This window comes from Rattus norvegicus, chromosome 17 (genome assembly GCF_021556685.1).
Source record: "Rattus norvegicus strain SHRSP/BbbUtx chromosome 17, alternate assembly SHRSP_T2T, whole genome shotgun sequence".
NCBI lineage: Eukaryota > Metazoa > Chordata > Mammalia > Rodentia > Muridae > Rattus > Rattus norvegicus.
In genome coordinates this window covers 32740402-32754000 of record NC_141550.1, presented here as the reverse complement: position 1 = coordinate 32754000, position 13599 = coordinate 32740402, and the positions used below count along the sequence as shown (strand labels likewise).

At 53.2% G+C, this 13599-nt stretch overlaps 2 protein-coding genes and 1 long non-coding RNA gene across 5 annotated transcripts; 2 read left to right on the top strand and 1 right to left on the bottom strand.

Annotated features, from left to right (window-relative positions):
* The first annotated feature begins 244 nt into the window (after positions 1 to 244).
* On the top strand, positions 245 to 4167 carry LOC148000110 (uncharacterized). Of its 3 annotated transcripts, none has more exons than XM_087591701.1 (3): positions 245 to 583; positions 1428 to 1814; positions 3680 to 4167. In XM_087591701.1, the coding sequence occupies exons 1-3, from the start codon at positions 560 to 562 to the stop codon at positions 3683 to 3685; spliced, it is 417 nt and encodes a 138-aa protein (XP_087447827.1). In that variant the 5' UTR covers positions 245 to 559; the 3' UTR covers positions 3686 to 4167. The 3 variants fall into 3 exon arrangements, with proteins under 3 accessions (XP_087447827.1, XP_087447825.1, XP_087447826.1); XM_087591699.1 differs by lacking the exon at positions 3680 to 4167 and adding an exon at positions 2223 to 3106; XM_087591700.1 differs by lacking the exon at positions 3680 to 4167 and adding an exon at positions 2223 to 3106 and having other exon boundaries at positions 546 to 583; positions 888 to 1814.
* LOC120097779 (uncharacterized) lies at positions 3338 to 6873 on the bottom strand. Its single transcript, XR_015641268.1, has 4 exons — positions 6346 to 6873; positions 6161 to 6205; positions 3898 to 4078; positions 3338 to 3716 (listed from the first exon to the last, which is right to left on the bottom strand). It is a non-coding gene; the product is annotated as an uncharacterized LOC120097779 (long non-coding RNA).
* On the top strand, positions 6760 to 13575 carry Foxf2 (forkhead box F2). The gene is given in 2 exon segments (NM_001400749.2): positions 6760 to 8307; positions 11612 to 13575. Coding segments are annotated over 2 exon segments (1341 nt in total). The 5' UTR covers positions 6760 to 7130; the 3' UTR covers positions 11776 to 13575.
* The last annotated feature ends 24 nt before the right edge of the window (positions 13576 to 13599 follow it).

The window sequence follows — 13599 nt, the reverse complement described above, 5'->3', positions numbered from 1 at the left end:
CCAGCGGACTCGAGAGGAACACCTGGCGCGTCTCAGTTCCCAAGTCGCCAAAGCACACACAAAAGCAAGCTGACACTCCAAAAGTCCACACCCAGGCTTTGCAGCTCACTCCCTTTCAAGCAGCAAAGACTTTGCGACCAAACTCCACAAGTGTGTCATCCAGGCCATAGCATCCTCTTTGAAACTCAGGAAGCAAAGTGTGTCCTCCCAAAATACAAACCCAGAAGCATTCCAAGTTGACATTACTCAGAGTGAGGATGTAGTAGGTTGGCAAGCGCAAGACAGAGTCGTGGAAAAGGTGGAAAAGAGGACGAGGGGGTCCATAAATCATTTTGGGGGGATTTTGGTCCTGGCCCTTATTTCTGAAACCTTTTCGGAGTGGCTTTGACGCTGGTTACATAGTTTTTCTCTTTTCAAGCGTGTGCCCCTCCCCACTGCTGACTCTCTGGTGTCCAAGGATTGTGTTTGAAAGAGAGGAAGCATTCTTGAAGTGGTGGGTGACGGATTGTCTAAACCCTTCTAAGATATTCTGGACGGGAGATTTTGAGGCAGCTCAGCCATGAAGATCCCCTGGAGAAAAGGGGTAAGTGAATAGCACCCACACACAACCCAAGCCTGAGCCAGACCCAGAATATTGGAGGTGGGCTGCGCCTGTCGGGAGGGGGAGGGCCCGGAAAGGTGGAAACCTCTGTCCTGTATCCATGGTATCCATGACCCTGACTCTTTCAGTCTCACTTCATAGGTGCATTGTGGGGGAGGAGGAGAGGAGAGGGGCATGGGGTTGTGGAACACACACCTTCAAGCCACCTTCTTTGGGACTTGCTGGTTTCTCTGACACCTTTGCTGCCTGTGGTTTGCCTTACCGTTGTGCTCTTTTCAAATCCCAGTGGAAACCCTAACCGAACTGGAAGATGTTATTATGAGGGAGACGGGTTTAAGGTTGACCAAGCTCATGCTAACACGTGAGTCTGGCAAGCTGATGGCCCTGCTGTCAGCTGCAAAGGCGCCTCCGCTGCCTCTGGAATGCCTTAGCAGCAGCCTTACGAATGCCCAACGAGGGGTATTCTGGGCCTAATGTGGGGCATTCCGGGGTCCTCATGGTACTACTGGAACCGGAGGCCACCAAGAGTTAGGCGCACACCCTGTGTTGACTGGGAAATTAAGCCCTGAAAGGGGCTACTCGAGCCCTGCTCTCCCGGACTTCACTTTTTCCCAGCACCCCTCAGGCCAGCCCCACAAGCCATTCGCCCTCAAAGACTTGGTCCTTCTAAGGGACGGAGGGGCAAGCTGAAGAGGTCCACGACCCGGTGAGAGTGGCAAATGGGGAAGGAGACTCCCCAGAAGCAGCACTTCAGAGACGGCTTCTGGGCGCCCCGAGGTCCTTCGTCAGCCTCTGGGCGCCGAGCACGTTTTATTTATCCCTACAGAGGATGCTGGAGGACAAAAGAAATATTTGGACGTCAGAACTGATTTATATTTTTGGAAGAGCTACGTTTCCTTTTCTGAAGAGAGGCGAGCGCGCCCCATATCCTGCGCTCGGCGGGAGGACTGCAGCGAGTTTTGATGCGCCAGGAAGTTCTTCTGCGCGGAGGCGCGGGGCCCGGCGCCCCGCCGAGATCGCTGCCCTCCCAGATATTTATTTATTTGGGGGGAAGGGAAGGCCGAGGGTGAGGAGACCCAGCCAGACTAGAGAAGAAAACCCGGCCACTGAGTTGGGACCTCCAGGGCGCTTCCGTGAAAGCCCGCTAGCAGCCAACCGGCCTCCCGGCTCCAACCGAGACGTCTGGGGCCAGCCTTGCAGCCTCCGGGTGTTGGTGGGTGTTTCTGTAGCATCCCCGTGTTCGTGCCCTGTGCCATCCTGGAGTGACCCCTCCGGGTTCTGCAGTGATTTCCCCGTGAGTCTTAGTGACTAGCCATCCTAGCCACCCCCAGGGCGAAAGGAAGGAGGGGGCTGAGAAAACTCAAAAGGGGGTGGGGGTGAGACAACCAAGGGCAGGGTGGCCACTCGTGAGAGCTCATGTTGCTGTACTGTAAGGCCCACGCGGCCGCCAGTCTCCCACAGGTTTCCAGATAATCTCAAAGCTAGATCCAGTGCCCTAAAGCCAGCAGACCCCCCCCCCCCGAGCTGTATCGCAGAATCAACGTGCCTATGGGGTATCCACACCCACATTCTCTTTTCAGATATGAAGTGCAGGCCTCTCAGCTTCTTCCTCTTCTTTTAGGAGATGCTCTGGCCTGTGCCCCTGGCAGCTCCACCCCTAAACACAGCACGACGTAGAAACCTGAATGGCACTTGTTCCTGCCTGCGGGGTTGGGGTGAGAGTGGGCACTGTGGAGACAGGTTCCCGGGGACATTCGGACGTGGCATTTCCACCCTGAGCATCTAGAATTGGATAGAAAGAGGCCTGGGGGGTTGTTTTGTTTTGTTTTTATGGAGGCGGGTCTGGTAAATTAGCCCTCTGTCCTAGCATCTCTGACCTGGCCAACTGGGTCACGGACCCTGAACACACACGCATTTGGAGTGCTGAAGGATGAATCCAAGTAAAATCTAGCTCTTAGATTTCCTACCAAGGACTATAGAGGTTCCTGGCCAAGGAGAGAGAGTAGACTGTAAAGGGGGTTTTTTAATGTTAGCTATGCCTTCCAGATTAAGTTGCTCTCTTCAATCCCTACTTTTGGAGCAACCACCTAACACCACAAAGCTTAACGTGGCGCTGGCCGATTTTAAAGGTCTAGGGAGTGGACGGCAGCAGGCAAAGACCCTAGCAATTACCTAAGCAAACCCAGACCCTAGTGTCACAAGCAATTATTGAAAGGCGTCGTGGGCGCTCAAAACCCTAAGCACGGACCTAAACACGTGGTAAAAACGATGGGCTCTCCCATCCAGGCTGAGGCTGAAGGAAGAGAAAGGCGCAGAGGATGCCAGCTCCCCCCAGACCGATCCTTAATGCCGTCAAAGATGGCTAGTGTGTATGGGTCTCTCCCGTTTCTACTGGTTTAGTCTAAGCCAATTCATGTAAAACCCACGAAACAAAGGAAACAATGCTAAGAAAAGATTTAAACCACAACAATGGAGCGATTTCCTAGAATAAAGTGTGGATTGCAGAACAAAATCAGAGAAATCCAATTTCTGCTAAGTTTACATTCCCTTGCTCTGGGGCAGGGGTGGTGCCCTATCGGCTTGGAAGAGGAAGGGAACCCACAGCCCAGATGGAGAAGCTGACTAACCCAATATGGCATCAGTTCTGAGTTGTACGGTCTCTCTCTCTCTCTCTCTCTCTCTCTCTCTCTCTCTCTCTCTCTCTCTTTCTTTCTGTTAAAAACCAAGCCCACGGGCTGATCTAAAATCATTTAATTAAACCATACCCCTGCACTTGTCCATTTAAAAAAAATCAAGATTTTTGTTGTTTCTAGGGAATAAAATCAGTGGAGGGGGCTCACACCAGAAGAAGGGACCTCCTAGAGAGTGGGACCAATCTAAACAAATCAGCAAGGAGACTTCCATGTTAACCGTGGCTGGGCTGGGACTGGGACTCAGGTAGAGAGCCCTCTCCTTTGCCTCAATCTCAGCGGAGCAAAAGTAAACAAATAACCAAAAGCCTGCCCACCACAAACGGATACTCTTGCAGGAAGAAAGAATTTGACCTAATTCACAATCAGCTGTGTTCTTTCCCAACAGATTTGAACACATCCATGATGGAAACACAGACGTTTAGCTGCAATAAAGAGAAAAAAAAGACATCAAATTTGGAGTCCTAGCTCCACTTCAGCCCTAAGTCAGCTAAATCACCCCCACCCCCAACCCCACCCTCTGCAGCCTCAGCCAAAGAAGCGTTGAGCATGGGATCTCCATGAACAAGAACAAGTTTAGGGATCTCTTCCTGCCCTACAGCTTACCCACTAAGCTCCCATTCTTTCTGGAGTCAGGAAGGGGGCTGGTATACTAGAACGAAGAGGAGGCTTCAAGTTTGCAGACCTTGCCTTGTCCCGGGCGGGTCCCCACTGCCCACTGTCTAGGACCTGCTGCAGACCAGAGCCATTTCTTACAGATTTAGAGAAACTTCGTAACATGTAATACCTGGATGATAAAAGGACTCTTTTGAAAACCTTTTATGATGTAACCTGCTGAATAAGCAGAGATTAAAAATACATTGAGTTGTTTTTCTTAAATGAGTATAACACTTGTAAAAATCTCAGGTATCCATCAGGAAAACAAAACAAAACAAAAAACCCTCCTTGGCCCCCAAACTGAGGGAAGGTTATCAAACCTTGTCTTGAGTTTAAAAGGCATATTGCCTTCAGTCTCTTCAGACCTAAAACCTTTAAGGCCAGTGTTTAAAAGCAAGTACCATGAGGGGGTGAGGTTCATTGAATCCCCAGGGGCAGGAAACACAACAGGTGGATGGATAGCTGATTGACCACAAAACTGATTTCATATAAGTCTCTCAATCATGTAGCCTGCCAACAAAACGCCGTCCCCTCCTCCTCACTCTTCTTCCAGAACCAATGTTTTTCCCACTTCCATACACACACAAAAACACATTTACCAACACCGAAGTCTGCCCACAGAGCTCCTTTGAGCCATTCCCACCTCTACCCAATTTTTACTTCATCTAAGCCATGCTTTTCAGACACTTAGAACTTTGGTTTATTAAGCACATATTTGCTTCCATATTCAGTCTCATTCAAAATTAGAACAGGCAAAATGACAAAGGAGGCGGGGATCAGCATGAAATAAATGGGGATTTGCTCCCCAAATGTTCGCTAGTCACTCAAAAAGAAATTCTTAGAAAGTCGAAACAACTTCAACCCCCAACCCAATCAAAACATCCCTTCCGGAAAAGAGCGACTTGTTTCTTTTTTCTCTTGCAAATGAGCGGTCCACTCAGTTCTGCTTGGTGGTGTTTTCTTAGCTGACTCTGGGCTACAATCGGGCCATTTTCGGACACATTCCCATGTAGGTACCAGGGGTGCTCTGGAGGAAGCTGTCGACGCCTGTTCAGCTAATTTAGGTTTTCTTTGTCTAATTACTGTGGAGCTTAGGGAAAAGGAGCCGGGCTCAGGGCAGTAAACTGACACTCGGGCTCTGTGTGTGGTATCCAGGCAGGGTTTGATGGAAAAAGCCTGCTTCCACTCAACTTCAGGTCACTGTCTGGGGCCAGCCCCCTCCCCCCCTCCCGCACCCGCCCTTTCCTCTGTTCCTCAGACCCACCAACAATCTCCATCAGGGGCAGTCCCCGTGCACTAGGACACTGAGAGCTGGGGCAGCTCCCCACCCCCAGGAGGCCAGACCCCACTCGCTCCACAAGGCTCTTTGTAACGTCTTTACTGGGTCCTGCACTCTCCTCCTTGCCCTCCCTCCCATCTTCCCAGACTCCTCAGTACACACCAGGCAAACGCAGACTTCTCAGGGCTGGTGCATTACTGTGCCTTCCTTCTATTTGTCCCCCTGGTGGGCATCTCCTTCCCTCTGGGCCTGGCCACCAGCCCTTGTGTGGTCAGGCCTACTTCAGCCTGCAACTCTCTTTGCAGCCCCTGTCCGAGGTCAGACTACATTTCCCCGCACGTGTAATCCAATAACTAACTGTCGGGTCTCATTGGAATGATTTCTCCCGAGGGCCATCTCTCTCTGAGCCGACTCTTACCGAGAGGAATAAGCCACAACTGGAGGAGTGTTCTCGAATGAAGTGAGCTTGGCCATGGTACATTGGGGGGCGGGAAGACTGACACTGTAAACCCACTGGCTGCTGCGCTTACCTTCCGTGTTGATGATAAATACAACTATCTCCTCACCTCAGGCAGGCTCTCCCTCTCCCTCTCTCTCCCTCTACTACTCTCTCCATGACGTGGAAATGACAATCAGTGGAAGGTGGAAGTAAATAAAAATCGGAATCCATTCGACTCAAGAGAGTCCCAAGTCCCTAAAAGTTGGCCCAGGTTTCTCCACCCAAACCCCAGTGCTCAGCTGAAAATATGCTCATAACTGCCCTGGGCACAGCTCAAAGGCGCCCTGGACTTGCCCTCTGCTATGACCTCTCAGAAGCCTGCATGTCCAGCCAGAGAGAGAAAGAGAGGGAGAGAGAGGGAGAGAGAGGGAGAGAGAGGGAGAGAGAGGGAGAGAGAGGGAGAGAGAGAGAGAGACCCAGGATTGGCACATTACCTTGGGACGTCTGGCACCCTGGCGTGTGGCTGAGGGCCGCACTGTCTAAATGAAGTTGACAGATGGTGTCAGTTCGGGCACTGGGGACCGTAGCTAAGGAAGCTCTTCCAGGGCACTGTCTCCCCAAAACTCAGTCCCCACAGGGTCCGGCGGGGGTGGAGGAGGGGCAGGGTGTGTCCACTCACGGGTTGCGGGGTTGGGGCACTTCTGTGATAAGAAACGGGCTGCTGGAAGGGACAGAGAATGAATTGCTGAAGTCAGAGGTAGTCGAGTCTTGCCAGGATTGGGAGTTCTCCTCCCAGCAGAATGCCTGAGGATCTGTAGCCCTGGCTTTGAAGAGGGCAGATGGGGAAAGGGAAAGAGCCCGAAAGGAATTTGTAGTGCGAGCAGGACCCCGGAGAGTCCGGGAGGCGATAAGAGCAGAAGCCCGCAGCCAGGTCCAGAGGGGGAGGAGTGACGCGAGCCCAGTGCGCCCTCCCCGTGGCGGGCGGCGCGGAGCGAGGAGGGGGCAGGGCGGGGTGGGGTGGAGGGAGGGAGCGAGGGAGGGAGGGAGCGAAGCGGCCGCGGGGAGGGCGCGCCAGGGAGGAAGTCCAAGAGACAGAGAGAGGAGCACTCCTGAAAGAAGACGACGGGCTAGTCCCCGGGGTCCGGGCTGAGATCTTGGCTCGAGGGCGCAACTGTCCGGCCCCAGGCAGCGTCGCCTCGGTGGCTTAGGAGACGGTTGCGCAAGGCGCGGGCCGGAGGCTCGGAAGAGGGATGCGCGGGGCGTTGCCTTCGACCCGCCGCCGCCGCCCGAAGCCCCAGAAGAGCTGAGGGAGGCGACGCCGAAGCGCTGGCCCGCAGTGGCCCCGGCTGCAGCGCGGCCGGCGCAGTAGGGCACTCACTCGGTTTGTGGACCGACCCGGCTCCGGCGCCGCCAATCTCCGTCCGGGGTCCACCCCCCAGGCCGGGCCTTGCTCCCGGCTCCCAGATGAGCACCGAGGGCGGGCCTCCGCCACCCCCGCCGCGCCCGCCGCCTGCCCCACTCCGCCGCGCGTGCAGCCCGGCGCCCGGCGCGCTCCAGGCCGCCTTGATGAGCCCGCCACCCGCCGCCACCCTGGAGTCCACCTCGTCGTCGTCCTCTTCATCCTCTGCTTCCTGTGCCTCGTCTTCTTCCAACTCGGTCAGCGCCTCGGCGGGTGCTTGCAAGAGTGCGGCGAGCAGCGGCGGCACAGGCGCTGGGAGTGGGGGCACTAAGAAGGCGACCTCCGGGCTGCGACGGCCAGAGAAGCCTCCTTACTCGTACATCGCGCTCATCGTCATGGCCATACAGAGCTCGCCCAGCAAACGCCTGACGCTCAGCGAGATCTACCAGTTCCTGCAGGCGCGCTTCCCTTTTTTCCGTGGCGCCTACCAGGGCTGGAAGAACTCTGTGCGCCACAACCTCTCGCTTAACGAATGCTTCATCAAGCTGCCCAAGGGCCTCGGGCGACCGGGCAAGGGCCACTACTGGACCATCGACCCGGCCAGCGAGTTCATGTTCGAGGAGGGTTCGTTCCGCCGGCGTCCGCGCGGCTTCAGGCGGAAGTGCCAGGCTCTCAAACCCATGTACCATCGCGTGGTGAGCGGCTTGGGCTTCGGGGCCTCGCTACTGCCCCAGGGCTTCGACTTCCAAGCGCCCCCGTCAGCGCCCCTGGGTTGCCACGGCCAGGGCGGCTATGGTGGCCTCGACATGATGCCCGCAGGGTATGATACAGGGGCGGGTGCTCCGGGCCACGCGCACCCACACCACCTCCACCACCATCACGTCCCCCACATGTCGCCCAACCCGGGCTCCACCTATATGGCCAGCTGCCCGGTACCCGCAGGTCCTGCGGGCGTCGGTGCGGCAGCGGGTGGCGGCGGTGGCGGCGGTGACTATGGGCCGGACAGCAGCAGCAGCCCTGTGCCCTCATCCCCGGCCATGGCAAGCGCCATCGAGTGCCATTCGCCCTATACTAGCCCTGCGGCACATTGGAGCTCGCCTGGCGCTTCACCTTACCTCAAGCAGCCGCCTGCCCTGACGCCAAGCAGTAATCCCGCGGCCTCTGCTGGTCTGCATCCCAGCATGTCTTCCTACTCTTTGGAACAGAGCTACTTGCACCAGAACGCCCGGGAGGATCTCTCAGGTAATAAAGTGCGCCAAGGCCAGTTGCAAGCATAGCCTCTGAGGGCCAGGGCTACTGCACCCTCAGTCCCCAAAGCTGGGTTATGGGGAACTGGGATACAGGGGCGGGGTGGCGGGGGTGGGTGGGGAATCGGTCCCCTATTCCTGAGTGAGAGGAGAGGATTTAATCTTATAACCTTCCCTGATGCTCTGGGCCGGTTGGGGGGAGGGGGGCTCAGAATTCCCAAACTGGTGAAGGGTGGTGCCAAGTCCTAACCTTCTTGGCCTTCATTAGGACACTGTGGACTTTCTCCCAGTTAGGACAGACTCAGCTCTGAAAAAAGGCATGTGACCTTTGGAGACCTTGGCCGAGGAATTGGGTCTGAATCATTTTGTTCCCCCTACTCTTTTCAAAGTCTAAATTTTGTTTGCCTTTACTTCCTAAAGTAGATGGCAAAAGGGGGCCGGTTCTCTGTGAAGTAGAGCAGGTGAGGGAGAGTTCTTACCATGTAATGACAGGAGATGGTAGGGAAGGGGAGAGAGAAAAACAGAAGGGAATCCCAAGGACTTCGCTAGTGACAGGAGGCACCAAAGTGGTGTTGAGAAGTCTTTGAAAATACACACACACACACACACACACACACACACACACACACACACACACAGTGGATCTAAGTTAATAACACAAGTTTGTCCTGGGCATCAGGGCGTAGGTGCCCTAGTGTGATTACCTCCCCTCACCCCCAGGAAATGTGCATAGAGGCCACTTTCAGTGTGGTTGGTTTATGTTGTGTGGGTTGAAGATTATGAAAATTTATTGACTTGTGAAAAGTGGTTGGATGGTGTGAGGAGAGTAGGGAGTGCTGGAGAGAATTTTGTGTTTGTATGCTTTATCTACAGGATAGAGATAAACCCTGATTAATTCCCTCGAGGTTCCCATGGGTGTGCAGATTGAAATCTGGGAGCCTGTCTGTCAAGGACAAAGCCCAAAGGTGCTGTCTCCCGCATACACTTGCTGCCCCATCAGAAAATTTACACGCTGATGCATACCTTCATGTGTTTGTGACTATGTGTGTGCCACAGGAGCTTGGAGGAATAGGGAAGCCAAGAAACAGCAAAAGATCTTGGAGAAATTTCCCAAATAAGCCTTTTAACTGGGGGTCTCAGAGGTTAACCAAACAAAGACAGTCTAGGCAGGACCACACGGGAGAGGATTTTAGGCTGACTTAACCCACAGAGAACAGAGTCTCCTTCAATTTTATGGGAATTTCAACAAGTAACCAATACAGATGACCCTCTCTCTTATTCTCCACCCCCACCCCCACCTCCTGCCCTACGGGCTAGCTGTCAGTCTCCCTCCTACACACTGAACTGGAACCTATGCCTCCCCCTCCTCCACCCCCCCCCACAGGCCTCCTGCTCTGGCCATCCTGTCTTTCTCTTTGGGTAGACCTAGCTTACGTTGAATCCAGACTCTTAGGCTTTCCAACTGTTAGGAAACTGTATTCTAGAAAGAAACAAACAGGCAAATGAGCAGGAAAGACATTTCTGACTGTTTTATTAGGTTCCCGTCCCACCCCACACACTCTAGGCCGTGCATGAAACCCCCAGAACTCTACTGACATGGCAGTGTAACCCTTTAACTTGGACAAAATAAGAACTGTCCAGCTAAGAAGGCAGGCCTCTGATCTCCTGTTCTCCTGCCCCTCATGACCAGCCTTCACCCCCCCCGACCCTCCCCCAAGTGATAGCTTAGTCCAACCTGGTCGTGGTGCCATTTGTCATCTTCTCTAGAATATTATTCCGATTTTGTTACCTCCTGTAAAGACCTTGTCAAGGGGCTTTCAAAGAGCACTGCGTTGTATACGGGGACCCTGCAGGGCCTGGTTCCTAGTGCTGCCCACAAGGCTGCGGCCCACGGAAACTGGAAGGTCCCTGGAGGCCTGGCTAGGCTGAAGCGGTGGCCCAGGGATAGCTGAACAAAGCCCCCAGTACACACATCGCCATGCACACAGCACGAACCCCCTTCTGCCACACACGCGCCGCGTTCCCCACTTTCTAACAGGATAACGAAGGTGGCGACTTCAGGGAGGCAACGGCGACGCAACCCGCTACAGGCAGGAGTCATGGGCGCTCATCACGAAGCCCTGCCGGCTACTCTGGTCGGCTGTCTCTGCACCCTCGCGGCTCACGCAGAAGCAGGCTGCTGCCTGGGACCGGGGAGGTGCGAGCTCTGGTATTCGCTGGTGGCAGCGGTGGCGGCCAGAGGACCTGATCGCCCCGCGCGTTCACCTGGGTCGCTTCTCCGGAGCCGAAACGCCCCGGGCGGTTCCACAATGCCACAGAGGCCGAGTCACACCCGCTGCTGAGCGGCCTGGTAGCTCGATGGGTGTCCCCGTAGGGTTTACACGTCGCCGGCCGTAAGCTTTTCTTCAGTTTACAGTCAACCTCATAGGGCGACACAGGCGTGCGGCTGGTGCGGGTCGTGCTAACCCGGTGCGTAGAGGAAGTTCTAGCAAAGCCTGTCCACGCCGCGGAGATGCGCGCTGAACCCACGAGCCGACTGCTCCTCGGAGCCGAGAAAGCAAAAGCAAAAGTGGTCGGCAGGTTGGCACTGAAGGGGACCCGCTCAAGTCCTGTTCAGTCTCTGGACACAAGCTTTCCCCGTGTTCTACTAGTTCCCTCGGAGACTCCGTGCGCAGCTAGATACCCGGGCTAAAGAGCATTTCTCTGTTCCCTGAACTTGTCCTGGCCAAGGCAAAGCCTAAAGGGTTCCGGACCTAGGAGATGCCTGCTGCCTGTGTTTAGGTGGGGACTGCAGTCTTCTCTCTCCCTTCTCAGGCCCCTTCCTCTCTAAGGTATTGTCTCTGTCATCCTCTGTGGATGAAGAGGATAGATCCCAGCTTCTTGAGACAGGAAAACTAGGTACAAAACCAGAGGTGACCGGCGGCAGAAGTGGCAGGGTGCGTGTGCGGAGCGCAGCCTGGAGCCAGGCCTGGCAGAGAGGTCTCCCAGCCCAAGACCGGGAAGTGGGGATTCGTGAACAGATTACCTCTCAAGGTGTTCATGAAGTCCCGCCTTCCTCTCAAGGAGGGGTACTTAAAACCAAAGCAGGGCAAGCGTCTTAGGACTCCAGGGCACTCTGAGAAACGTCCCACCCCCATCCCCGCTTCTTATCGGTTTTATAGTCATACATGCAAAGGCCACCAGCTGCTTTTGCACCCTCAGTCAAAAGAGCACAAATTAAATGGCAAAATTCGAAGTAAAATACCCTACCATCATCTGGGTGACTCTTCACTGAAAAGATCTTTTTCTTCTTCTTTCAGTGGGACTGCCCCGTTACCAGCATCACTCCACTCCAGTGTGTGACAGAAAAGATTTCGTCCTCAATTTCAATGGCATTTCTTCTTTCCACCCCTCCGCTAGTGGCTCTTATTATCACCATCACCACCAGAGCGTGTGCCAAGATATTAAGCCCTGTGTTATGTGAATGAACAGAGGCCTTGAAGGCCGTTCTCCCTCTTCTGCCCTTTCCTCCTCTCCCCTCCGAGAGGGGCAGCTACAGACTCACACACTGTGCACGAGGATAGCAGTAAGTAGCACACCCATCACTTAGACAAATACCCAGAGGAGTCCTGCTCACCGATGTTTGCCACCCGTGGAAGAGGAAACCTTTCAAAGGGCAATACCCCAGAAGAGGGACAGACAGAGGAGGTTACTCCATGTAAGACATATGTTACTATATGGAAGACATAAAACTTTTCAGTTCTGGGGTGGCCACTGCATTCACTGATCAGGGTCTGAAAAGGGAGGTGTGTGTGTGTGTGTGTGTGTGTGTGTGTGTGTGTGTGTGTGTGTGTGTGTGTGTTGGGTGTGCATTTCAAACTTGTAGTGCTAAAAGCACAGCATTTCAAGAAAGCCTCTAGTTCCCTGGCCCGGTAGGAGGTCTCTCCCACCCCCAGCCCCCCAACACTCCCTTCGGATACAGGTGCCAAAGAACTTTGTGAAGAAATGAAGAACCAATCGTCTGGGTTAAGAAAGTGGCTCTCAGTATTGCGACAGTACAACATTTTTTACAAGGTTGTTTTTCTACCACCGTATTTTTAAAGTATTTTTATGATCTTCGTATACTCACTTCGCTTGTATTGTAAAAGGAGGGTATATTTGCACTTATATATACTTTTACAGTTTGCCAAGATATTTTGATGTAAGTTTCTTTTTTTTTTCAATAAAACGTGTATAATGAGTAGTTGTTCTAGGGACCCTTTCCTCTGCAGACTCCCTTTCATGGCCACACCCTCCAGGCAACATTGCAACTCTAGGCTGCCCCCCCCAAGTTTTATAACTGACATGATGTGAGGTTTCTGTTTTGAATAAGCCAGGTCAGTCCTGATGGTGGGCTTTCTCAGCGGAGAGGGCACATCTATTATTTTTCTCTCTCTAGTTCACTCTCACTTTTTCTAGTCAAACAAAAACCAGAAGGTGAAAGGAACTTCAAGACAAAACAGCAAAAAATAAAAATAAAATTAAATTAAAAGTAAAACCAACAAAAGCAGGCAAAATACTGAAAGCCGAGGGTTTGATCTGAAGAAGCTTGAATTTGGTGTTCTCTGTTGCCTTTCATGATGCCCAAGACTTCTGCCCTTTTGCTCCTTCCTCTCTCCCACTAGTACCAGGCGCTAGGCCAGAGTAAAGAATGGCCACCGGAGCATCCCCTGCAGGCTGCAGGCTGCAGGCTGCAGGCTGCTTTGGGTGGTGGTCAGATCAAAGAGGATTTAAATTGCCCCCAACACACACACACACACACACACACACACACACACACACACACACACACACACACACACACGGGCTCCCACAGATCGCACAGCTTCTGCTCTCTTTCTTGCCATGTTTCCCAGCCCTGAATGTTACCCACAGAACTGGCAGGACACAAGATTACAATGGGGAAACAGTCCAGTGAGGTGGAGGATTCATTTCCCACCCAGAACACACATCTGTTGGGAGCAGAGCAATGTTCACTTTTAATCATGTCGAAGTAATTTTCTTAACTCAGGGATGGATTTTTGGTTTTGGTTTTTTTAAACTCTCTTTCCTTCCAATCCACCACCAGGCACTTATTGGTAACTCAGGAGATGGGTATTTTTCTCCCAATTTCAATGAATCCTAACTGAGGTGTTCTCCTGAATAAAACATCTAGTTTCAAAACTCCTAGCTATATTCCTAATCCTTAGGCCTCTCCTCTGTAATTTTTTTAAAGTATGGAATTAAACACTTTTGTTTCTGTATTATCATATTTGCATTTACATAGTCT